This window comes from Dasypus novemcinctus, chromosome 28, assembly GCF_030445035.2.
Source record: "Dasypus novemcinctus isolate mDasNov1 chromosome 28, mDasNov1.1.hap2, whole genome shotgun sequence".
Lineage (NCBI taxonomy): Eukaryota > Metazoa > Chordata > Mammalia > Cingulata > Dasypodidae > Dasypus > Dasypus novemcinctus.
The window spans coordinates 44,658,949-44,685,394 of record NC_080700.1 but is presented as its reverse complement, the minus strand read 5'-3'; the positions used below and the strand labels follow the sequence as shown (position 1 = coordinate 44,685,394).

The 26,446-nt window shown below is 42.0% G+C and overlaps 1 protein-coding gene across 1 annotated transcript in view; it reads left to right on the top strand.

Annotated features, from left to right (window-relative positions):
- The window catches only part of NUP133 (nucleoporin 133), a 56,234-nt gene that overhangs the window by 27,166 nt on the left and 2,622 nt on the right, over positions 1-26,446 (top strand). Inside the window, exons 12-25 of the mRNA XM_004453370.4 lie at positions 932-1,023; positions 4,488-4,651; positions 5,012-5,106; positions 9,611-9,835; positions 10,787-10,909; positions 11,495-11,594; positions 12,287-12,538; positions 13,248-13,381; positions 15,601-15,759; positions 16,384-16,519; positions 20,050-20,168; positions 21,499-21,579; positions 22,501-22,565; positions 23,676-23,764. Of these exons, the coding sequence (XP_004453427.2) occupies positions 932-1,023; positions 4,488-4,651; positions 5,012-5,106; positions 9,611-9,835; positions 10,787-10,909; positions 11,495-11,594; positions 12,287-12,538; positions 13,248-13,381; positions 15,601-15,759; positions 16,384-16,519; positions 20,050-20,168; positions 21,499-21,579; positions 22,501-22,565; positions 23,676-23,764 (1,834 nt within the window). The remainder of the gene's footprint in view (positions 1-931; positions 1,024-4,487; positions 4,652-5,011; positions 5,107-9,610; positions 9,836-10,786; positions 10,910-11,494; positions 11,595-12,286; positions 12,539-13,247; positions 13,382-15,600; positions 15,760-16,383; positions 16,520-20,049; positions 20,169-21,498; positions 21,580-22,500; positions 22,566-23,675; positions 23,765-26,446) is intronic.

Here is a 26,446-nt window from a genome sequence, read left to right as displayed (position 1 = left end):
CTCTTCCTCCCCTGTTTTTGGGAAGTGGAGCTTCCAATTCCAACCACGGAACATCTCCTGAGGCTGCTTGTGCCACCAGTGGAGGATGGGCACTGACCTCTGAGGCGTGGAGTCTCTACTTACAGATATTCTCTGCAGATGGGCATTCTCCTCCTTCCATTCCTTCAGGGATGTTGCAGGATGCTTTTCTGGTCTCCTGGAGCCCCCAAACAGGTGCTTTAGAGAGCTCTGGGTGTTTACTAACTGCCCTGTAGCAGGAGCTGACTCTAGGAGCTCCGTACTCTGCCACCATCCTGCTGGTTGTTCCCCAACCCTATGATTTTGATCACTCTTTTACATGAGACGAAAAGTTACTTAATATTGTTTGGATAATTTCCATTTGCGTGTATTCATTTTGAAACGTAAGACTTCCTGTAGTTCAGAATTAAAGTGCTTTGGTAGTTTCAACAGAATTTTTTCCACTTTCTTTTTAAAATATGTGGTTATTGTAATACTGCTGCATGCTTTGAAGCTATCTTACAGTAGTCCATTTCTTTTAGATTTTCCTAAATCTTTGTTTAATCTTAAAATTTGTAATCAACCATTATACTTAGTAATATGCATTGTAATGATTTTGTAAAGTCAAATCTATAAAAAGATTGTATTGCATTAAAGTAAACCTCTAGAAATAGTGCTGGTGAAATCTCCAAGTAAAGTTATAATGTAGTCCTGAATTGCCCATCTTTCCTGTAGGACTTCTGCTGTGCCCTTGCTGCAGCGCGCCCTGTCTCAGTGAGCACCTGGAGCACCTAAGCACAAGCTGTGACAGCCTGGGCCTGCGTGTTGCTGCTGTCTTAGGTTGTGTCCAGATTTTAGTACAATAGTAGAGAATATTCTGGTGCCTTCACCTCTAATTTTTTTTTCTTTTTTTCTGTTTTTGGTTATTTTACAGAATATGGTTTTTGAAGCCAGTACAAAGAATGAAACTATAGCACAGGAAGACAAAACCAAATTGTTAAAAGCTGCTTTTCTTCAATACTGCAGGTATTACATGTTCTACTGACATGCTGCTTATTTGTTGACTGATGCCATCAGGGGGAGGATGTATTTCTGAGCTTTGGCATTTTAATGAACTATTATTCCGTAGCTGGTAGTCATAGGAGGGTTCCAACCAGACTAGGAAAAAAATGACCTGCCTTATCTTTCTACTTAGTGGAGAACAATGGAGGTATTAAAAATGGTGGTCATGAAGATAGCTTGGAAGGGCCTTTTCTGTCCAGTGTTAAGGGAAATAAGTTGCATACAACGTTCAGTTGGTGCTGTAAAGGAATAGAATTGGTCTGCTGGTAGGGTTTGGTGTATACAGAGTTCCACAAAACTTGGTGGCTTTGGTATTTGGGTTTGGGCCCAGGTGGGTTGTGTGTGGTCAGCTGCTGGCTGGGCCTGGCTGGCCCCTGTCGTTTCTGGTGCTGTGGCTGGCCAGCTGTCTCTGCTTCCCGTGGCCTCGGAAACTGGAGGTACGCTGACCTTGTTTACTCACTGTGGGGTTCCAAGGGCAGCGAGAGAGCAAGCCTCAAGTGCCCAGGCACTCTCCACGTCTGCTCGTGCTGCGTGCGGCTCACTGGGAGGTCACTCAGGGCGTGTAGACCAGAACTGCTGGCCGTTCCCATGACCAGTCTGGTTTGGAGGTGAATTCAGTCATTTCCACGTATTCTAGACATGTGTCCTGTATGTTGTATTCTGGTACCTTCCTTACAAGGTGTAGTAAATGCAGACTTCAATGAATGTTCAGGAAATGCGTGCCCCTAATTAGCTGCTGGAGACTCAGGTCAGACTGTGTAAAATTCCAGCGATCCCGTTTCTTCATTTTTGAGGTGATACGTGGTGTGGAATTTGGAATGGGTGAAGGATCCACTAGTTTATCTTTTGTTTTGAGTAAAATTTCAGAGTTTGCTGCCTGCCTTTCCTCCAGGTCTCAGCTCGCAATCCCATCTGCCCCCTCCTGGTGATATCTAGGCTTGTGCCTAGGACAGACACAGTGGCTCACTCACAAAAGGGTTGACACGTGTGTTTTTAATTCTGTGCCATCGTAATGATGTACTGAACTTTATTTCTTGTCCAGAAGGGGCTCCGTTGGACGGGGTTTTCTATTTAGCATAGTGTTCCTGTTGCTTCTTGGCCTTTTGACCGAGATCATGCGTAAACGGTTTATCTTGTTCTGTTGCGTGGTCTTCAGTCTTACTGCCAAGATTTGGATTAAAATTTGCTATGATTTTATCTTGCACAAATTTATCCTTCTAATACAATTCTGTCATATTTATGGTATTGCAAATTTGAAATGATAATGCAGCAAGTCACCACTCAATTTTAAATGTTTTACAGGGAAGATTTTAGCCATGAGATGGGATCTTAAGTCCTAGTAGTACGCTATATACTAGTAGTATAGAGTGTAAGTTTAGCTCTGGTCAGTAGGTGCCGTGGAAGCCCTGGAGCAGCTTTGCTCTTGGGTGTATCCTGTTTAGCATGGTTGAAGTTGATTGAGATTAAGTCATTATTTCTTGGGTAGCGTCACCAGCCTTGAAGATTTACACTTTTCACAAATGGAACTGTACTTCTCAGGCAGGATTTTTCGACCTTGGCACTGGTGCCCTCTGTGACGGTGTGTGTTGTGGGGCTGGGTTGTGGGATGTTCAGCCCAGCCCTGGCCCCTGCCCACTGAAGGCCAGGAGCTCCCTTTTCCCCAAACACATGGGCAGGTGGTCTCTGCAGATCAGAATTAGCTGATTACACTTTAAAGTGTTACCTGTTTTGTTTTTTGCTAATTTAATATTAATGTAATTTTATGATATGATTTCTTTGAAATCTTATTTGGGTCTTCATTTTACTTCACTGAGAAACAGATTGTTTTGCTCATGAGTTGTAGTGAACTTCCTCTGTTGGTTAGGGTAGTTATGGACTGAACATTGCCATCTTAACTTTTTATTCCCATAGCCTACAGTGTAACCAGATCTCCAATTTCAACCTGATCTTTCAACAATTTTAGGCAGCATATTCACCTCTAGTTGCATTCATTTGGTCATTCAGAGCAAAAGCTCAGGAGATGTGTCTTTAAACATTCTTTTTTTGTTTTTAATTTTTGTGTTCAGTCCTGCAGCAATCACCTAACAGGATTTTCCTCCCTGGGTTATTCCCACCTAATCTTCTCTCAGCCTCGTACTTGGAATGATCTTTCCGAGAAATAGAACCTATTGTGACATTTCCTTCCTTTAAACTTGTGCCTGACTGATACTACCCTTAGGATTCAGTCCAGCCTCCGTAACGTGGTTTTCAGGACTCTGTTTTTGCAGTTCATTCATTCTGAATTTATTATATCATTTCTTCATATGAACTGTGCCTAAGCCCACTTGGTTTCATTGAAACCTTAGTTCTCCTCTCATCTCTGACCAGTTTAGAACAGTCCGTCGTCTTTCCCGCCAGCTCCCCATCCTTCAGCCGGCAGTGTTTGGTGAGCTCTACCTGGAAGCGTTTTCCCTCTGCTTCCTGGGTGATCTTGTGGTCCCCCGGCTTCACTCTGATGAAGAACCCCTTAACCCTTCTCTCTCGCCTGTGCGTCCCCTCCTGGGCCACAGGCTCGCCTGCCGACCGGCACGACCACACTCTGCAGAAGGCTTCCCCGGCCTTGCTGGACTAGCTCTGTGCCCACCACCCCCTCTAGGAAGATCCTCCTGCCCCTCTGAGGCCGAGGTTTCCTCCACGTGCCCTGGAGCCCCCGTTCTTCCCCCGTGCCTGTTACACTGTGCGTAGCTGCTTGTTTCCCTGCCGGGTCCTGGGTGGACTCTGGGCCTGTTTTTTTTTTTTCTTGAAGATTTATTTTTTATTTCTCTCCTCTCCTCTCCCCCCGCCCCCAGTTGTCTGCTCTCCGTGTGCAATCACTGCGTGCTCCTCTGTGACGGCTTCTCTCCTTATCAGCAGCTCCTGGAATCTGTGTTTCTTTTTGTTGCGTCATCTTCTGTGTCAGGTCTCCGTGTGTGTGGCACCATTCCTGGGCAGGCTGCGCTTTCTTTCGCACTGGGCGGCTCTCCTTACGGGGCACACTCCTTGTGTGTGGGGCTCCCCTACGCGGGCGTGGCACAGCACTCCTTGTGCGCATCAGCACTGTGCATGGGCCAGCTCCACACGGGCCAAGGAGGCCCAGGGTTTGAACTGCGGACCTCCCATGTGGTAGACGGACAGATGCCCTATCCATTTGGCCTCTGCTTCCCTGGGCCTGCTTTCAAATCTCTCCTTTGCCATTCTTTCTCCATCACCTAGTGGGTAGGAAGTTTCAAGATTTATTTGTTGAATTAATGCAGAGTAGTTTTCTCCCCCTTTAATTAAATGCAATTTATTGGAAGTAATTAATTTTGGGCTAAAACCTATGAATGAGACTTTCGCTTCACAATTTTTTCATGTTGAGTTTGAAAATGTTTTACCTCCCTTAATACTTTTGTTTTCCAATGTTCTTTCAGAAAAGATTTGGGTAATGCCCAAGCGACGGTTGATGAGCTCTTTCCCGCTCACCTGGATTTGGGTTCTGATGCCGACCTGGACAGAGCCGTGGCCCAGATCAGCGTGGACCTGGTGGACGACTTCCCCGCCTCCGACCCGCGGTGGGCCGAGTCTGTCCCTGAGGGTGAGGGGCCTCTGAGCGGGGAGGGGTCCTGGCTGTAGTAGAGCATCGCGCGCAGGGTGTGCTTTACTTTCCCAAACAAGGTGATGGTACCTGAGTAGTTGAACTGAAGGACCGTTGGCTCAAATCCTGATTGACCCTGCTTGGCTGTCTTGGCGTTTTATTTCTGAAAGGAGACTGGGGGCAGAGTTAGGCATTGGCACTCATACGCCCCCAAATGAAATAATTTGGGTGTAATCCTTGTATTTGGGTGGTAGAAATTATGCATCCACTCACTTGTAGGTTTTTTTTTTTTATTTTAATAGCAGTAGGTATCATTAAACCCGGATGTTAATGTGTTGACGTTTTGTTGTGTCTTAACAGAAGCCCCTGGGTTCAGCAATACATCACTAATTATTCTTCACCAGCTGGAGGACAAGATGAAAGCCCATTCTTTCCTTATGGAGTTTATTCACCAAGTAAGGTTCTAATTTGTTTAGAGCCGGCACGGCTGGGGCGCCTGGCTTTATGAGCCTTTTTTCAGCTCTCTCCAGGAAATGTTGTGTTGGGTGAGGAATGATTAGTGTGTTCCTTTTCTGTGGTTATCTAAAAGTAAGTAATTCCAGTATAAAAGTTATGTCGAAAATAAGGTGAAAAAAAAAATACCGTATTTTGTCAGAAATGTTTCAGCTTTTTTTGATAACACCATGTGATACCTTAAAGACCAGACCTGTTAAAAGCAGGACTCATTTTGACTTCTCGTGAGCTTTTTTTTCAATCCTCCGCCTTGCGGCTTTTTGCTTGCTGTCTGCTTTCTACATCCATTTGCTGTGTGTTCTTCTGTGTCTGTGTTTTATTTTCTAAAATTTATTTATTCCCCCCCTTGCGGCTTGCTTGCTGTCTGCTCTGTGTGTCCATTCACTGCGTGTTCTGTGTTTTTGCTTGTCTACCTTTTTGTTGCGTCACCTTGCTGAGTCGGCTCTCTGCCGCGCCCGGGCCAGCAGCTCTCTGCAGCGTGCGGGCAAACCTGCCTTACAAGGAGGCCCCAGGGCGTGAAGCCAGGGCCTCCCATATGGTGGACGGGAGCCCAGCTGACTGACCCACAGCCGCTTCCCTCCTGTGAGCTTTTATATAAAAACTTAGGTTTTCACAAATTGGCTTTGTAGCATTAGGAAGATAATAAAGAACATTAAGGTAGTGACAGATTTTTATAGAGAGATTTAAAATTTTGAAATCCCTGTAGAATCAAACCCTCATTTGAAATGTTCTTTTTCCATTTTTGAAGGGGTATTGTATCCTCAATTACAGCCAGCCTAAATTAGAAAATATTTTTGCTGATGGACAGAACTTTTACCCAAAATCACCATCCTTGCCAGGTTCATAAAAAGTGGTTCCCAGTACATATCCAAATTAATGAGTTTAACCCCTATTTTTCCTGCTTTTTAAAATTATTTATTATTTTTAGGCGATACCAGGGATTGAACCCATGACCTTGTACATGGGAAGCAGGCTCTCAACCACTGAGCTACACCTGCTCCCTTTGCTGCTTTCTTTGTTGTCTTTTTTTTTTTAACAAATCAGTTTTATTGATACATATTAGTAAAACATGCAGTTCATCCAAAGTGTACTATCAATGGTATTTGGTATAATCATGTAGTTACACATTCATCGCTTTAATCATCATTAGAGCATTTTCATTATTTCAATAATAAACAAAAACAGACAAACAAGGAAATTACTCACCTTTCAGTCTCTCTATGCTTCCCTTGCTCTACATAGCCACTATTTCTGGCTATTCTTACACAGTTGTTTATTTATTAAGGAGTTTTATTGAGATATGTTCACATACCATGTAATCTATCCAAAGTGTATAGTCAGTGGCCTTTAATTGAATCTCACTGTTGTGAATTTAAATTCTTTTTAAAAAATGAGTAATGCCTCCATATCAAGGAGATGCTAATCGATACTGTCTGATAAACTTTGTGGTGATAGAAAGGCACTCAGTCCATATTGTCCAGTTGGGTAGCTGCAGCCTCGTGTGGTCACTGAGCTCTTGAAATGGGGCTAGTGCCCCTGGAGAACTAAAGTTTTTCCATTTAACTTTAATTAGTTTTATGTAGCAGTATGGCTGGGCAGTCAGCTCGAGAAGATTCCAGATGTAACTTGATTGCTGCAGATCCCCCGTTCTGCCCTGATTTCAATGTGTGGGGCGGCTCCTTTCTCCTCTCCTGTTTGGCAGGAGCACTGCAGTAGTTGCCGAGTCTCTTTCTAGTAGTGTAGTTGGGCTGTGGATTAATGGGGGCACCACAACATTTCCTCTTAATTAGCTGGATGTCGGTTAACCGTAACGACAAACAAGCCATCCCAAATCACGTGGCTCCACACGATTCTGTGGATTAGCTGGGCGGCCTTAGGCTGGTTTACCGCTGCCCACTTGTGCACCTGCGTTAGCTGGGGGCCAGGCTGAGCTGGAAGATCCCTGCGTGCCCCCTCGCCCCCTGGCAGGTAGCTGGCGCTGGCTGCCGGGCACTGGGCTCTCCGCCTGGGCTCTTACCCTCTCGTAGGCTGGACTGGCTTCCTGGGATTTCAGGGCAGCGTTCCAAGACGCTGAGTGTCGAAGCGGGGGGCTTCTTGACGTCTCCCACCACTATCGGTCCCTAGTCACGAGTCCAGCCCAGATTAATTGGACTGATGATCGAGTGTGCCTCTTGAGAGGAGTGGCAGTCAGGACGCAGAAGGGACGCACGGGATGGGAGGAATATGTGGCTCCAGCCGTCTCGCGCTGAGGACACGCTGACCTGTCTGGGGTGAGAGCTCGAGGGTGAGCGGCTGTGGCGCGTCTCGGCAGCTGCCTGGGCCTCGGAGGCCTGTGGAGGCACAGCTGCAGGGAAGGGCGCCGGGTCTGGGCATCCTGTTCTTGGTAAACCTCTTAAATTTACATTTCCTTTTATATTTGGAGCTAATTTCCCCAGCAGGAAGAACGGGGCAGCTAGATGCTTCCTCTTAAGGATAAATATTCCTGAAGCTAGGGCTGTCCTTGTCCTCACGCCAAGCTCAGCATCACCAAGGCCAGTCCGTGTCCCGAGGGGACGGGCGGCCGTTCCAGGGTCCTGGGACAAACCCTCACCTTCGCCTTCCCGCGAGGGAGGGGAGCCTTGGGAGGACAGAGCAGGGGGCGCCTCGAGACCACCTCCTTTTATGACTAGCATGATTGAGATGCGCACCTGCTGCTTCAGGTGAGTCCCCCAGCACGAGAGGAGGTAACTAGGGTGTCCAGGAAATGAGTGCAAGGCAGGAGAGAGGAAGTAATGCTTGTTTTAAAATCATCAGGTGACCAGGGTGAGTAAGTGAAGACAGATTGATTCAGTGGCATATTCCACAGTCATTAAAAATAACGTGGAGTATCTAAATGCCTTACAAAGAAAACAAAATACTAAAGTATACAACAGTCTATGTGCTGTGACCCCTCATGTGTGTTACGAAAGATCTGTTCCCCAGTGGGTCGCCGGTAGGCACAAGTGCTTGGGCTGATGACTGTGGGCCGTGAGAGCTGGGACCTCGGACAGGGCCACGAGTTCACCACCCCGGGCATTCTGCCGTGCCGCTTGAAATGGCGCAGGGCCACAAGTTCCACCACCCCGGGCATTCTGCCGTGCCGCTTGAAATGGCGCAGGGCCACGAGTTCCACCACCCCGGGCTTTCTGCCGTGCCGCTTGAAATGGCGCAGTACTCTCCCGTGCCACCGTTACTCACAAGTAACGCTTGTAAGAGTCATACCTAATAAACAATTCAGGACAGTCATGGCTCCTTAAACATGTTTTTTGTTAAAACAATACTTGTCTGCAGATTTTTTCATGAATTTATTGTCAAATATGAAAAGCGCAATATTTGAAGACTAGAAAGTGATTGGCGTGTCTTGTTTCTCATAAGATAAAGAACTTTGCCTCTGCTTTATCTTATTAGGGAGTATTATGTCAGTGTTTAAAAATGCCCTGCTGTGTGTTAAAATAGGAGTAAACTAATTCTCTGAAAGGGGAGCACTGAAACTAGCTTTCTTTTGATTTGTTTGGTGCATGAAAACCTACAGCCTTTTTGGGGCATTGCATTGCTCTGCTGGCTTACTCTCAGGTGTTAATATTTGGAGTTTGGCTAGAGGGGAAATTAGGGAAAAGTTTTAAAATTGGAATTTGGTGATTTCTAGGATAAGAAGAGGATATCCTATCACTTTTTCATCATATGCAATAAGTAATAAAATTCTAGGAAAAAAAAAAAGAAAGGTCTGTTTTTTGTCCCGTAAAGACGTAAGGGACACGTCGCTGCTCTCCAGTGGGGAGAGAGGGAGCCGGGCAGTGGACTTCCTGCTTCTGCCTGCCTGCTGTCTGTCTAGTGCCTGCTTATCACTCCAGCTGGGGCTGTTGCCTGGGGGTTGTGGTCAGCGTCATTTTCGTTTTGTGTGTACTTTTCTGTACGTAAATAAGCCATAACACATAAAAATCAGGTCACTAATGAGGGGGCTGTATTCAGATGTGGGAGTTGTTCCTTGTTCATGCCTGTCTCTTGGCTGCCTCGTCGTGCAGGTTATCTTGATGTTTTTATCCAGTGAGTTCTGAGGAAAGCCAGGGCCTGGTAAACCCCAGGCCACGCGGTCAGGGGTTGGCAGCAGCGCGGTGGGACCTCCCAGGCCAGGATGCTGGAGGTCAGGCTGCGGGTGAGGCCGCCGGTCCTCTAGTTCCTGAAGGCTGGATCTGGGGAGATAAAGGATAAGATGGAGAGGAGCGGTGTGGCCACCCCGATGACGTGAACGGCAGCTTGGGGAGCAGAACGGGCAGAGGCGGCCGCGGCAGGTGGAGGCCCTGGGGCGGCTCTGCTCTTGGAGCGGGCACCTTTCCCCTCTGCCGGGAAGGCAGGGCATGCCGCTGGCGCAGACCCGGCTGTATGTGGCCGTAAACGCTTTCTGAGAGTGTGTGTCTGTCTGTCTCCAAGGTCGGCCTGTTTGGACGTCTGGGCACTTACCCAGTGAGAGGGTTGCCAATGGCCACTCGGCTGTTGCTCTGCGAGCACGCAGAGAAGTTGTCAGCCGCCATCGTCCTCAAGAACCACCACTCCAGGCTCTGCGACCTCGTTAACACAGCCATCCTGCTTGCTTTGAACAGAAGGGAGTGTGAGATCCCAGCAAACCTCACGCCTGCAGACGTCTTCTTTAGGGAGGTGAGTGAAGTCCTCTTTCTTGCCCTTAGTGTGGCTTTGTAGAGCTGGGCCATTGCTGACCATTCCCCCAGCAGGGAAGAGGCTGACAGCCACTTAACTGATGAAGGTTAAAACAGCCCTCAGAAGCATCGCTCACGGCTTACCCTGTAAATCAGGGTTTGCAGGGTTGTCCGAGAAGTAACCCCTCTGCTTTGTATGCTGGATGTTTTCCTTTGAGTCCAGATTCACTCTTGCCTCTGCCACAGGAGGGCAGCCGGCCCTGTGTGGTTTGCCTAGGTGAGCCACTGCCAGAGGTTGGCAGTTGGAAGGAGCCTTAGAAGCAGATCTGATTTATATTTCCTTTTTATCTCCAAGTGCCCAGTGCTATACAAACAGTAAGTACTAAATAAATATTCATGTAATGAATAAAGGGAGAGAAGCTTAACTGAACTGAGACTGCAAACAACAGCTTCAGTGCTTGCAGAGATATTTGTACCATTACTTCCATGTGTTAATTAATGGGAAAAATTAGAAAAGAATAGTTAGAAGTTATTTTATAGTTTTTTTTTTAATATAGCTACTGCTTTTCTACAAACATTTCTATTATGGCCAAAGAAGGGGCATTCCTAAAAGAAAGAAATTAGCAAACTCATTGGGTTGGGGTAGTTATTTGTCTTCCTGGTAAGGTGACATCCCTTGCAAGCTAGTATTGTTTAAAAGTTGCACTGAGCAACAATTAACTATATAAACATTTATCAGTTACTTGGCATTTAAATTTAAGAATCTTTTTTGCAACAATCCAGAATTTGCCTAGTTATGAGATTCTGAGTTTCTTCAGTTTTTATTTGCACTGTAACTTCATAAGTTTTCCTCTGTGAGATTAGCTAAAGGTATGACTTAGTGAAGCCCACTTGGTAGATTATAGGTCGTGGAACTCTGCTGTAAGTAGTCGGCGCCCATGTACTCCCTCAGGTGTCCCAAGTGGATTCCATCTGTGAATGTTTGCTGGAGCACGAGGAGCAAGTCCTGACGGATACGTCGTTGGACTCTGTTGAGTGGGCTGAGACAGTGATCAACGTGAACAGTATTCTCAAGGTACAGACGTTTTGAAGATTGCAGCCAATCAAAACTCAGAGCGTAGGTAGAAGAGAAGGTGGTTTCCATATTCTTACTTTGTATCTCTAATACTTTGTAAGGGTTTCACCATTTATTAGTTCCAAAATGAATTCCAAAATGTCATTTTGTCAGTTAACAAATACTTTGACCATTTGCCTTGTGCATGTAACTGTTTCTAAAATCCTGAGTTTGTGTTTGGTAGAATAAGCCTTTTATTTGGAGAAGGATGCTTATATCATTGCAAATGTATTTACTGTAACTGCCTAAATATTTCTCATTTCTAATTTTTAATTACTCAAAAGCTTGCTACTTAAGTTATTGACTAAACTGTTCCAGTTGATTTTAATCAACTTATGGTAATAGTTTTCCTACTTTGGTTGCTTTAGTTTTCCAAAATTGAAATTAAATTATGGAATAAAACGAATTTCAAATGCAGAAGGAACCACAAAGGAATCTTACAGGCCTGTGCTGAGTGTTTTTACATATTAACAGACTGCAGCGTTTCAAATCACCTTCAGAAACTCATCCCTTTCCGCATGTGAAGACACATTTCCTTTTTTCCAGGATATACTGCAGGCTGCTAGTCATTATCGCCAAAATAGAAGCTCCTTGTATAAAAGAGAAGAACCTCTAGAAAGAGAACCTGAGTATGTTCCTTGGACAGGTGAGCACTGCACTAAGAGGCTGATTTGTAACAGCTTCAAGGTGGGAGTAAAGTACTTATGTCAGGAGGCAAATCAGGCCCTCCATGCAACGCAGAGCCTTGTAAGGTCTGTCCAAGGCATAGCTAGAGTATTAGCAAAGAACACATGATTTACTTGTTTATTTCTAATGATCCATCATTTTTGGAAAGCTTATACTACTCCTCCTATGCAAGTTTATAAGTAAAATGAAAAATAATTTATGTGCCATCCTCAAGCTGTTACTGTTGAAATCACTAGTTCCTTGGAAGATACAGATCTTTCTATAACCTGTTTATTTGATTGGTACTACTAGGTTTTTTGGTGGTATCTTTTTTTATTTAAGAGAAGTCTTGGGTTTATCTGCTAGGTTTTAGTAAACTCACAGAAGCAGGTCCCTGGCCCTGGAGGTACTGACTGTATTTTATGTTGATTTAATACAAGAAAGTAAAAGGAGTAGTATTTAAGGAATTTAGAAGGAAGATGGATCAAGTTTTCCTGGCTTTGCTGAGGAAGTCTTAATAAGAAAATGGCTTTTGAGCAAGACATAGAGATAGTGGAATACCCATTTGATTTATTTTTTGGCAGTGGTGTAAGGTGACATAATTTTTAGGCAATTGGTCTTCACCCTAACTATTATAGAACCTTTATCACATTATTTTGCATGATTTCACAGCAACAAGTGGTCCTGCTGGCATCCGAACAGCAATAGTACGCCAGCATGGGGTTGTCCTGAAAGCTGTTTATCCTCAGGCGGACAGCAGCCTCCGAAATGTCCTGACAGAACAGCTGGTGGCACTGATTGATTGTTTTCTGGATGGTTACGTTTCTCAGCTTAAGTCTCTGGACAGATCCAATGATCAAGAAAGATACAGCTCTCTGGAAATGGAGTACCTGCAGAAAAGATCCGATCTCTTATCTCCTCTTCGTAAGTGCATGGTATTTAGCAAGGTCTCTTATAGGTCTTTGAACTTGCAGAATGGGTGGAGGAGTCCCTGTAGTATGGTTAACCCCACTGCAGCCAAGACCGGAGGCAAAGCAAATGGCATACGGCTGTGTTCATTTTTTCAAACCTTTTTCAGTACTTCCCAGGTGTAAGTTCATGGAAGATGCTGAAGGTGATTAAAAATGAATTTTTAAAAAATATATTTTTATTATTTTTAAAGAGATACTTAGATTACATAAATGTTACATAAAAAATATAGGGGATTAAAAATGAATTTAACAACATGTGGAGCTGGCCCTCAAAGAGTTTATCATCTCAGAAGGCCATCCAGGACTTACAGGAAATATTAGACTGCAAGTAGAGCATTACAAGGGCTATTAGAGAGGTGCCACTTAAGATCAGCAGAGGAGAAATGGTTTTCAAGGCTTGGCTTAAAAGTTGCTTATTTTGCTAGTAATGAAGAAGGTAGCGTGTGGTAGGCAGTGCTAAAGTGAGGTACTGAATTTGCATCTGTAATGAGATTATATATGGATTGTGAAACTAAATGTCAGTGACTGGAAAGATATCCATTCCATTAATTACCTCTAGTATATAATGTGAATAAAGGTAACATTTCAAGTAATGTATTTTATTATGCATTTAAAGGTTTTACTAATGGAATTTTTCCCCCCATCTGTTTTCATTTCTGTAGTGACATTAGGCCAGCACCAGTGGGCTGCTTCTTTAGCTGAGAAGTACTGTGACTTTGATATCTTAGTTCAGATGTGTGAGCAGACGGACAACCAGACCCGGCTGCAGCGGTACATGACCCAGTTTGCTGATCAGGTAACACCAAAGGTTTAGGCAGTGGGTTCTGTCGTAATGCAGTATCGTAATTGGGGTTTGGGAAATAGAATACAATCCTTTTGTAGTTAACTTGGTTGAGAAGATACTGATTTGTACATTTTGTTTCTTTGTAAGTTGATAGATTTTAATATATAAGTATTACTGAAAGATTATTTTGGTTTTTGAAAAATGTTGAAACTCATTTCTCTTATTTTTTAGATACAGTAAAAGTACTTAGATACAATATATTGGTGAAATTTTAAAGATTAGATTTGAACCGAAGATACTTGTGTTCATAGGTTATACTTTGAGGGAGCTTAGACATACATGTACCTGGTGTTACTGTATTCCTTGGATTTGAAATTATGCTCCCTATTTTTTAAAAGGCGTTCACATTATGACAGTGGGTAAATTGAAGTGAGTCTTTAAAACCAGTTTACTCAGTTGATTTTTATGTAAAAACTTACTTTCTTATTTTGGTAGTATATAAAAGTCAGAAAATCCTTATAAATGGAAAAAAAATTGCCCATAATTCCACCACCCAGAGATAACCCCTTTTTAATCATTTGTTTATATTATAATGTGTGATTACAATCATGCTTTGTCAACTGTTTTTTTTTTTCAACTTAGTATATCACAAACATTTTTCCATATTGTTAGATAGTCAACATTTTTAATGGCATTATAGTATTTCACTGACTGGCTATGTAAATCAGGACCCAGGACTCAGCTGGCCATGGCTTATCTGTTGTTTCACAGCAGTGTTAACATAAATACTTTCATAGAGATCATGATTTTATATTCTTTTTAGATTCTAGTTCCCCTCCCCTCTATGATTCCCTTGTCTGTTTGCTTGTTGCTTTTGCTCATTGTTTTTGCTTGTTTTTTACTCATTGTCTGCTTGTTTTTTCTTTAGGAGGCACTAGGAACGAAACCTAGGACCTCCGATGTGGGAGGCGGGTGCCCAGCTGCTTGAGCCACATCTACTCCCTGCTCATTTATTTTTGCTCTTGTCTGCTCGTTGTTTGTTTGTCTTCTTTGGGAGGCACCAGGAACTGAACCTGGGACCTCCCCTGTGGGAGGCAGGCATGCAACTGCTTGAGTCACATCTACTCCCCTCCTGTTCTCTCTAGAATCCATTTTCCATTTTTTCCAACTATTTTTGTTTTTTTCCTCTTTTACTTTCTTTTACATATATAGTAAGTCATTTTAAAGTCCATGCAAGCTAACTCCAAAATCTGATCACTCTTGGGTCTGTTTCTGTTGCCTGTTTTTTTTTTTATCTTATTAGCAGTGTTTTTCTGCTTCTTAAGTCTTGCACAAAATTTTTCTTGAATTTTGGATGTAGAGTAAAAAGGAACCATAAAAGTGTAAATCAGTATAAATACAGTGTAAATACAATTTTTCTTGTATTTTGAACATAGTGTAAAAATGAACCATAAAAATGTAAATCAGTGTTATTTTTCTCCTAGGAGGGTTTGCTGGTAACTCTTTCAGAGAGTGAAGGGGAGGAAATCTAATCAGGAAGAGAGGTGGGCCAGGCTTGGTCGCAGCTTTTGTTGCATTCGTTTTACTCCTAGTTTCAGAAGTCTTGGAGGAGAGAACGGTGTTTGTTCCAGGACCCTGCCCCACCCCAGACCCTGTGAGCCTGCCGGACATTTCCTTGTCCCTTCCAGCTCAGTCTCGCATACCATCCCAGCATTCATCAATGTCCTGTGGGGAAGCTGCTGGGCACTTGGCATTCCTAGGCCCTCGCTGACCGTGCCGGCCCCCGTGGTCCTCTGTACAGATGCCTCTGAAATGTTGTGTCTGGTAGAACTTGCTGTGGCAATGGAGATGTCCTATGGGTGGTAGCCACTAGCCACATATGCTACTGAGCACTTGAAATGCGTCTAGGTCACTGAGGAACGGGATTTTCCTTTTAAGTTTTAAAAACTGCATGTGGCCAGTGGCTGCCACAGTGGACAGTGCAGATCTAGATTCTGCCATTAACTCATCTAGAGCAAGACACTTCAGAATCCGGATTTTCTCATTTGTCAAATGAGAAAATTGAGTCAAGTGAACTTTGAGGACCTTCCTAATGGAATCCTGCAATTTGGGAAATTAAACAAGATTTCTCTTTGGGAGCCTAACAGCCTTAGAAGGAATTCATGTTTTATAATAAAAATGTGTTTTTTAAGCTGCATTACCAACAGTAAAGGATTCTTTGTTATTTGTAGAATTTTTCAGACTTTCTCTTTCGTTGGTATCTGGAGAAAGGAAAGCGAGGCAAACTTTTATCTCAGCCCGTTGCTCAACATGGACAATTGGCAAATTTTTTGCAAGCTCATGAACATCTCAGCTGGTTACATGAAATTAATAGCCAAGAATTAGAAAAGGTAAAGAACGATTTGGTTATATGGTGCATATTTATGCAATTTTAATTGTATTTAGTTTTAGTTAATTTAGTTTTTGTTATAATCTACTATTGTAGATTATTTAAAACATCTACCTTGTTTCTATTCTCTTCATAATTTGAATAAAGCATTGTTTTTCATTTACTATGATATTGCCATTCCTTCTCATGGTTCATTTTTTAAAATGTAGTCCATTGTGGATTAGACTGCTGTTATAGTAATAAAGCACAAAAATCCAACTCTCAGGTAATGGTTATTGATCTTTGTACTGAGTATTTTCTTATAATATACACATTCACATTATGAGTATAAGCAGGGCAGTTTTGAAGTTTGTCCTTGGCAGGCAGTTGAAATTAATATGTAGCTGTTGTAGAACAAATGATTTATACATGTCTTCTGTCCAGTAATTAGTGGGGGTGGCTGAGAGTTCAGTGTTTCCTTGCTCTCTGTGTTATGGCACTGACCAGTTTCTATGTTGCTGATTATGAGATTGATCTTTCACTGATAGAGCTTAGGGGGAACGCAGGTTTGGGATACACTCACGCTTTATTTCCGCTTGAATCAGTGCTCAGGCTCTCGCATGGGCTCACGTTTTGTTCACTGTAGGCTCACGCAACACTCCTGGGTCTGGCGAATGCGGAAACTCGTTACTTTGCAAAGAAGAAAACCCTCCTTGGCCTGAGTAAGTTGGCTGCCTTGGCGTCAGACTTTCCAGAGGATATGCTGCAAGAAAAAATCGAAGGTAAAGGAAATAATTTGAACAAGAAGACATACATACGAATTTGTTATGAGATCAGTGAGCTCCTTTGATGTTCCTGTCATCCGGTGGCCTTCACCCCTACTCCAGGAGGAATCCTTTTTATTCCATTTCCGTCTGTCCTCAGTTACGTTCTTTGAATTTTCTTTTTCCTTTAGAGAAAAATCATTTCTGTTTTAAATAAGAACTCCTAAATGATCAATTCAGATAACTTGGTACAGAGCACTCTGCCTGTCGCCCCTTAATGGTGCATTCCAAGGGAGAGGAGAACCCAAAGACGTCTTGGAAGATCTGCCATGGCAGTGGGTGCTACTGGTGAAGTTTATTTCGAAACTACTGGAAGATAGGAAAACTGTTTAAATGTACTGTAATTCTTGAGAATGAATGTGAAGGGAGATACAAGTAGAGAAGGGAGGTGAGGAAGAGCTCCTGTTATTGCATTTGAATTGGAGTTAACAGATTTTTGGAGATACATCTTTTAAAAAATATAAACTTCTTTGGCTCTGTTCACTTGAAAGGGCCTACAAGCAAAGCATGCCAGTAGCATGAGTATACTTACGCTTATATTTTAATTTCTAGTTATCATTTCACAGTAAAAGGAAACTAGGGCTTATTGAAGGAAAGGTCCTGGGCCAGAAAACAAGGTTTATTAGTGGAGATGTCAGAGATCCCCACTGACCAAATGTGGGTATAATTTGAACATCAAAAAGGATAATGGTGAAGATTATATTTTACAATTCCCAAAGGAGAAGGAGGCAGTGAAATGCTTCGTTACAACAGAATGCCAATTATAAGTGTAGAAGGAGCGATAGACCTAGGGAATCACCACTTTGCAACCGTGGCGAGTAATCGGGCATCAGAGGATGCTAAACTTTTCAGAGGAAGGCTGGAGAAGCAGGACATGCACGAGTTTTCCGAGTGCTCACACGCGTTGTTCGCTAACTGCACGGTTCTGGCACGACGCTGCGAGCTTCTCGGTGTGCTGTAAGGCAGCCTCGCGGCTGTCACCTTGTCGCACTCAGCCCAGTCTCGAGGCGCAGTCGGAGGCCCTGGTAGGTGCTTTACGGCGCAGCCTGGGCCCTTCTGACGGGGCAGCCTGGAGCCCAGACCGCAGGAGTGAGGAGGAGGCTGACTGAGACGAGGGCGCCGTGGCAGCTGGCGTTGAAGAGCAGCCCGGATGGCGTTCGGAGGAGCGGGAAATCTGGCTTCCTAAGGCTGGATGTGTCGACGTTGAACTCCTCGGTCAGATAATGACGCGGCTGATGTGCTTGTTCTCAGGAGTTGTGGGCTGCAGTATTTAGAAAGGAAATGTTGTGCCTGCATTTTGTGTGAATGGGGCCAGTTTATAAAGACAGAGAAAGCAAAGGTGGCAAAACATTAACAGCAGGTGGCTCCAGGTGGAGGCTGTACAGTGTGCATGGTATTCTTTCCTAAGACTTGTGTAGTTTTGGAATTATTTATTTATTTATCTTTTAAAGATTTATTTTTCTCTCCCCTTCCCCTCCTCCCCACCCATTGTCTGCTCTCCTGTGTCGATCCACCGCGTGTTCTTCTGTATCCTCTTGCATTCTTGTTCCAGGAACCTGTGTCTCTTTTTGTTGTGTCATCTTGGTGCACCAGCTCTCCGTGTGGGCGGTGCCACTCCTGGGCGGGCTGCTTTTTTTTTTTTTTTGCACGGGGTGGCTTTCCTTGCGGGGCATGCTCCTTGCGCGTGGGCCTCCCCTACGTGGGGGACACCCCTGCGTGGGGGACACCCCTGCGTGGCACGGCACTCCTTGCGCACATCAGCACTGCGTGTGGGCCAGCTGCACACGGCACAAGGAGGCCCGGGGTTCGAACTCTTTACCTCCTATGTGGTAGGGGGATGCTCTATCAGTTGAGCCACATCTGCTTCCCAGTTTTGGAATTTTTTAAAATAAAATAGGGGGGACGCATCTCATTGTGTGGTCAAGGTGGAATAGATGCAAATATGGGTCTGTGTTGTGTGGCTTAGCCGCAGAGCCCAGCGTCTGAGGTCCAGGTTCAGGTTTTAGCTCTGTCAGTTTTCCTCTGAGGGTGTGGGTATAGTTGAAATTGGACACATGCGGTTTCAAATCTTTTCTCTGGAATTTATTAGTTTTGTAACTTTGGGAGGCTGATTGACCTTCCTGAGTCTCAGTGTCCTGATCTATAAAGTAGGTACTTGTAAGGATTAGAGACATTGTTCTCTACATCACTGGAACTCTGGTAATTGTTTTGCATTTGCTCACATTTGAGCTTTTGCTTTCTTATAATGGAAATATTTTCAGGTCTCAGTAATTTCCTAGAGACTATTATCATAGTGTATCTAATGTTTGGGAGTAGGTTTTTTAAAATTTTATTTTAATACATTTTTTCCTGGTTATGTACATAATTCCTTTTGGAAAATATGCAAATTATAGGAAAAAAACACAAACGAAGAATAAGTTGTCTATAAGCCCACTTGTCCAAGGATAGCTACTTTTACTGTTTTATGTGTATCCTCCCAGTCTGTTTTTCTAGGTGTATGCAAGTGTGTGTGTATAAAGACTTCCTTATTTTTTTCTCCCCCCTCCCTCCATTGTCTGTTCTCTCTGTCCGTTCGCTGTGTGTTCTTCTGTGTCTGCGTGTATTCTCATTAGGCGACTCTGGGAACCAATCCTGGGACCTTCCAGAGTGGGAGAGAAGCAGTTGTTCTCTTACGCCACTACAGCAATCTGTTCATTGCGTCTCTTATTGTCTCTTCTCTATGTCTCTTTGTGTTGCATCACCTTGCTGCATCAGCTCTCTGTGTGGGCCAGCACTCCTGTACTGGGTGGCACTCTGCTTGGGCCAACTCACCACACGGGCCAGTTTGTCCTCACCAGGAGGCCCTGGGCATCGAAACCTGGACCTCCCATGTGGTAGACAGGAGTCCAGTTGCTTGAGCCACATCTCCTTCCCCAAGTGTTTTAATTTTAGCAAAATCAGGGTTGTATGAAATGATGCCCATGTTTTAGTGATAATATTTGTCCATGGCTCGTTCATTCTGCTTGACTGTTGAGGCTACAGAGCAGTTCTTAACCTTGTGCCCCCTGTAGCCCAGCACGTTCTTATAAGGGCATCTCAATCCATAGCCATAACCATCAGTAAGTTTGGTGCATGCTCTTCATACATCATTTTCCTTTTGTGAATGAAATTATACAGTCAGCTGGTGGAAGGAAGCACTTTCTGAGTTGCCACAAAATAGAACTGGGAGATCCCACATTTGGGAGACTCATTAAGTCATGAAATAGCTATTTTCTCATCTTCTTCAAGCAGCAGAATGTGTGCCTTGGCTTTTCTCCCCGCTCCTAACTGTGTCTTGGGCCAGATCACGAATATGCTGTTCCCAGACTTGAGTCAAGAATACGATTGGTGGCTGGTGATAGGATTACCTTCAGAGGGGCTCCTGGTTCTTTTTACGTTAAGATTTGCTTCACAGCAGCAAAGCAGATGTGGCAGCATCCTCATTCTCGTTCTCTGATTTTGAATGCTAGAGATGGCTGAGCAGGAGCGCTTTCTGCTGCACCAGGAGACCCTGCCCGAGCAGCTCCTCGCAGAGAAGCAGCTGAGTCTCAGTGCCATGCCCGTGCTGACCGCGCCACAGCTCATCGAGGTGCGTGCTTTCCGGTTCTCGCACCACGGCTTATTCCTAGAACATGCTCAGTTAGTAGATGCTGAGAGCCGTCGTCTTCCGCGTCTACCTTGCTGGTGCTTTCCCTGAAATAAGTTTTTGGAGGCTGGGAGCGGGAGCAAGTAGCTCATTAGCAGGAGGCAGTTGGTCAGCCTCTGCTCTCCTGAAAAGTGCTTGTCCAGTTGACCAGAGAGATGGCTTGTAGGACAGACAGGCACCCGGGAACAGTACTTTCCAGGCTTTGTGTAATAGGAATGGTGTAAGGCGCGCTCGACATAGCCGCGAGTGCAGTCTTCACCCTTTTTCTCTGCAGCTCAGCACAGTCCTGAGGGCAGATCTGGGTTAGGGCGCAGGCTAGACAAGTCATTCTGATGTTCTAGCCTTAATTCTACTACCTTCTTTTCCACTCAAGGAAGCAATTTAATTGCAAGACTGATGGCACTATAGGATTGCCTTGAACTTGCTCTAATCATATTTAAAAGAAAACAATTCCAAAAGTTGAGTACTTTTAGCCATTATTAGTTTCAGATTTCTTATAACTGAGCTCACAGCAGTCATTCCTGATGTAGCGTATTGAATTAAATCTAAGATTCCACTGTTAAGACTCTCTGTTTTATTTTTCATAAGAAGGAAAATGTAGTATCAATTTTACTATTGCTCCACCATCAATTTTTTTGACAAGGCCCAATTTCAGAGCTGTTAGCATTGCAGGAGAAAAAAAAGGGTGTTTATAAAAACAATAAACTATAAGTATCATTTTTTAAAGTGTTATAAGACATTGGGAATAAGTACTTTTTTGTTTCCCAAAATGGTTTGAATATTATCTTTTATAAAGGACCACAAAAAAATTTTTTTAATGAAATTTCTTATAAATAATTACTGGAAAAGAAAGATAGGAAAAATTCTAATTGATATTTTTAATTAAGTATTTTTCCGATCTTAAAATTTCAGGAAATTTGAACAATGCAAAAATGAATGTAGCAGTCATCTGTAATCTAATCAACAAGGGCTAATTATTGTTAACATGTTGGTGTGTTTTTTTGTTATCTTTTAATTAAACTTTAAAGCAACTGTATGCTTTATCATCGGTCTCCATTTTTAAAATTATTTTACATGGCAATGTATCAGAAGCCTTTTGGCCAGCTTTGAAAGTGCTAGGGCAGAAATTTATTTTAAGAAGACAGGTTTTTTTTTTGCCATACATGACATTGTTCCTTACTATAGAAAAGACTTGTTGACTTTTCTCCGGTTTCTGTAGTATTGTTATATGAGTACTTAGAATAATCCTCTACCTCATTTTAACTTGCCTTAGCTATATATCTGTGAAGAAAACAGAAGAGCCAATGAATATGATTTCAAGAAAGCTTTAGACTTGCTGGAATATATTGATGAGGTAAGGACAAAATCACTTAAGATGATCTCAGAGCAAGTATCATAACTGATACATCATTTTTCTGTAGAAATGAACACATGTAGAGAGAGGGGGACAGTATCTCTTAGCCAGTCGTGAAAAATATTAGAGACAGACACTATCCCTGGTTCTGCTAGTCCTAACTCTTGAACCATGTGTATCCCTTTAGAAAAGTCAGGAGATTTCCATTTCCTGATAACTTTCACACATTCCCAGATACCTTTTTCCACGCATAAATAAAAATTGCTGTTTTTTCAACGTCCTGTGGTATTTTTTCTCTTTTGTTTAAGTCATTATGAGTTCCTGACTCTGATATGTTGCTTTATCAGCTTTTTGTTTTTTGTTCATTTTTAATTTTTATGATTTATTTATTTATTTTTAGGCGGTCCTGGGGATTGAACCTGGGACCTCATACATGTGAAGCAGGTGCTCAACCACTGAGCTATACCTGCTGTACTCAGCCTACTCTTTGTAATGGTCATCTTGAGAGAATCTCAGCCTTAAAAAGGTTATAGTGAAAATTCTTAGTTTAAGTAGTTGTTCTTGTGCTTGTACTCCATGTACTCTTCTACTTGAAGTGGTTTGATAGCTTTTAAATGTCTGTTACATTGGTTTATATGGTATTGTTTAAAATCTTAACCTTCTCCAGATTGCTGCTAAAATCATATTATCACAGAGAAATCTGGAAGCAGGTCACATGTACTTACTCTGGTTTACTCTCCTGTGTGCTATTAACATCTTAAAGGGAGACTTTTAAAAAATTATGAAATGAAGTAAAGCAACAGTGCTGAAAAAGCACACGATGCCAAGATGTCAAATTGCAGAATTATTATATAACTCAAATTTAAGCATGTATTTTTCTTAAAATCAGGATTTAATGAGAATTTTTTTTTTTCTGTGAAGGAAGACGATGTAAATATAAATGATCTAAAACTGGAAATCCTTTGCAAAGCTCTTCAAAGAGATAAGTAAGTTTTCATAGCATGAATCTAAGCTAATGTTTTGGAGAGGGGTTCTTTAGGAAGATTATGATGTCATACATCAAATTTTTTGTAACCTAATTGTATTGTAACATTATAAAAATTTTAACGTATTTGATTCAATAATAAGTAATAGCTTAAGGACTTAGGACCATTGGCATAATAAATTAGTTTTGATTTTAAAATTTAGACTGTCAGTTTGCATGGAAATACATTTCCTCATTTTCAGAAGTAGGGTCAGTTGTGCCAAAGAAGACTCAAGACTACTTTTTTAAAAATTTAAAGGTATTGCAGTTTGAGGGTCAGCACCCCTCTTAAGCGGTTGGAGTCCTCGTTTCCACAGTCCCCTCCTACAGAGGAGTACTTCCGTGTTCAGAATTGGTAGTCTTAAGATTCAGTGGTAGGAATGGGTCTGTTCCAAGAAGGGAATTTTAAAAAGATCATGACTTGACTGCTAAAAGCCTCTCTACTCCATTTTCCTTTCTCCTATGGTATTTTCACTAAAGCATGTCCTCCTTCCTCTGATCACTCCCAAATAGGTAAAATTGTTATTAATTTGGTCTTAGCAGTCATCCTCTGATCACTTAGCTCTGTACTTATTTGAATCCTTGGCCCCACCCAAAGCACACGAATGTGTGCTGTCATCTTGACTTGGTTCCTTGTCCTGGCTTTTTGTTTAAAACTTTTTAGGCTAGCTCGTGAGATGTAGCCATTAATTGCTACAAAGCAATTAATGTATTTGTGTTTTAGTAGTAGACAGTCCTGACTAGAACCGCTACATCAGACACGTCATTTCACTTTCATTCAAAAGCAGAATAAAAGAATTTGTAACTATGAAAGATCATCCTTTGGGGTCCATACAAGATTTGTTGCTTACTCACAGAATATTCTTGGGAAAGAGACCTCACTACTTCATGTTTGAAATCATAGGTATAGTGTTGCTTGGTTGGGTAGATGTATAGACTGTATTACTACCCAACATTTAAAGCTCTCTCTTATTTATGTCACAAAACCTAGATCCTTTACCCTACCACCACCATTAAAACAAAACCCAACAGATGAGATTTCATTTCCCCTCATAGTGATTTTGTTTTCTAGCTGGTCCAGTTCAGATGGGAAAGATGATCCAATTGAAGTATCTAAAGACAGTATATTTGTGAAAATCTTACAGAAACTTTTGAAAGATGGTAAGTTGTTTGTCGCTATGAGACATTACAATATCCTGCCTTAGTTTTAAAAACCTTAGCATGGAGACTGGCTGAGGTGTCAAGCTGCAGTGGTTTAAGATCAGACTGTGTCCTCCTCAAAGGAGAAGCTCTCTCCTTTTTCCTCGCTCTGCAGCTGAGGAAGCAGATGTCACGGTGGCGCCTCCAGCGCCCTGGCTCCTGGGTGACTGCAGCGGGCGCTCTCCACGTTGAAAGGATCCACAGGGCACACATGTAGCTGTGGTCCTGAAAATCACATGGCGGTGCATGTAATTTTTTGTCTTTCGTGAAGACTGAAAACCTGAAATGAGATACAAACTTCTTTGGTTTAAAAAGAAAAGAGTATGTTTTGCATATGTTTGATATGTAAAACAGCAAAATTCCTTTTGCTGACAAAGACACAAATAGGTAAATGATCCTTTGTGGATAAAATGCTTATTTTCAGGGGAAAGGATGAATTTGAATAGTCTTTCATCTCCTTTCATATTCCTGGGAGCTTAATAAATGGAGAACATTACACTGGAAGCGAGAGCTTTTACACCTTTATACATAAAAACAAATGGAACTTGTGTTTATCTCAGAAATTTTAGATCAAAATATGTGATGCTAAAATCTAGGCAGTGTGCAAAATAGGCGAACCCAGTGTTTGCAAATCTTTTCAAATACAAGGACACTCTTTAAAATATCAAATTGAGAAAATACAGGATGAAAGCTGTTGTAGACTAGCTGTCCTTCTAAGGGCGCATGTGGCTCTGCGCTCCTTTCCTGGCTCCCGGCTCCCAGCTGTGACCGCCGAGGCGGGATGCAGTGCTGTACCTGAGCACTTGCACTTAGAGTTGACCGGAACCTTGATTTAGGGGAAGTGGGCACACTTAATCACCCCACACTGATGCAGGCCATGCGAATCCGTGCTTTAACTTTAAAAATGAGCAAGTAACACAACGGTCAGAAGGTAAGTAAATACAAATAAAAATTAAGTGAAGGAAGGAAGGCATATAACAAAAGAAACTGTCTTTTGCTTGAAGCCACTTAAAATACTTGAAATTTAAAAAGAGATAAAATATCTATAAGGCTTTCTCTTTTTAACTATTGTCTAAGAGGAACTTTTCAGTTTTTGTTGTTCTGAGTAGATTATAAATCATAGATGGAAAACAGGGATGGAAAGTTGTAATTTCACAAAAGAATTACTCAATTTTGGTCAAAGAGCAACAAAAACAAAAACCTAGTGGAAAGTCTTATATAAATAAACTTTTTATGTAAAAAAAATACATAAAAGATACATATTTATTTTTGCAACAGGCCAAGGACATTTATGTTGGGAACCTTTTTAGTAATATGGCTTCCATATGCAATCACAGATGTTTTTAAATGGCAGATTCTGAAGGTAGAGAGAGAAAACCTCACATTATATTTCATAGACTTTGGTGCCCTGGCAATTACAGCAGCCTGTGGGATGAATTTAGCCTCCAGATCTGCTTAAATTGCCCATAGGGGGTTTTTTTTGTTGGTTTGTTTTTACGTTTTATTGAAGTACATTATACATACAGAAAAAAAATGCATACTTCATTACATAGAGTTTAAATTTTTTTCTAATTAGTCACCAACATTTAACAGAAAAAATTCCTTTAAAGCCTTATTTTCTGACTTCTCTTAAAAGTCAAAAGAGATAGGCCAACACCAGACTGAACTATTTATGTGGCCGCGGTCAGCTGGACCTGCCCCCTGCAGAACGGCTTCTCTGAGTTTGCCAGGGCCTCCATCTCGGGCCACGTGCGCGTGTGGATTCTTGTGGCATCTGAGTTTGTAACCTCTGCTCTAAAGAAATGAAATGACTCATCAGATAGTAGGTCTAACCAGAAAACATGTACCTTAAAAATAAAAAGCAAATAAGACGATAACTTTTTAAAACTTATCTTTTAGAAACTAATACGGTATTTTCACAATTTAATACTGTCACTCAGAAAAAGTCTATATTGAAAGCATATTAATTGTAATAAATGACATATGAATGTCTTAGATTTAGCTTCATAACATTTACAAATCCAGATTTTTATTGTACAAAAAATGGTGCTAGACTCTTCTGAGGATATATATATATATATATATATTTTAAAGCCATATTTGATTTTGAGAACCTAATGGTAATATAACAAATTATCTTACTAATTTAAATTTCTTCCTTTATTATCAAATGAGAAGATTGTAGTTTTTGTAACTACACAGATCTCAATGTAAACAATTCATTTAATCAGTGACTGTCTTTCCAACTCTGTAGTGGCATTGTGAAAAAGTGATTCTTTCTCCTTTCCAATTTTAGACTTAAAATTATAATGCATTTTGAAATATTGCAGGTAGCTTTCATGACACTGTCTCCACTAAACTAATTATCAAATACGTGAAAATGTAGCTTTGAAATATTGACTTTTAAGTCGTTATTAGTTAAAAAAATAACTTTCACACTGAAAGAATGTTTTAAACTGTGGATAAAAATGAAAATATTTCAGATCTTATTAATGACTTTAAATAGATTGGCTATTTTAACCTCTGGGGGAAAATAAACTCCAGTAGCCTCCTAAGTGAAGAATGTCATATCATTAGACTTGTAAGTATGTTTGATAGATGGAAAGAATTTGGAACAGAATATTTCCCAATAGCAAAGTGACA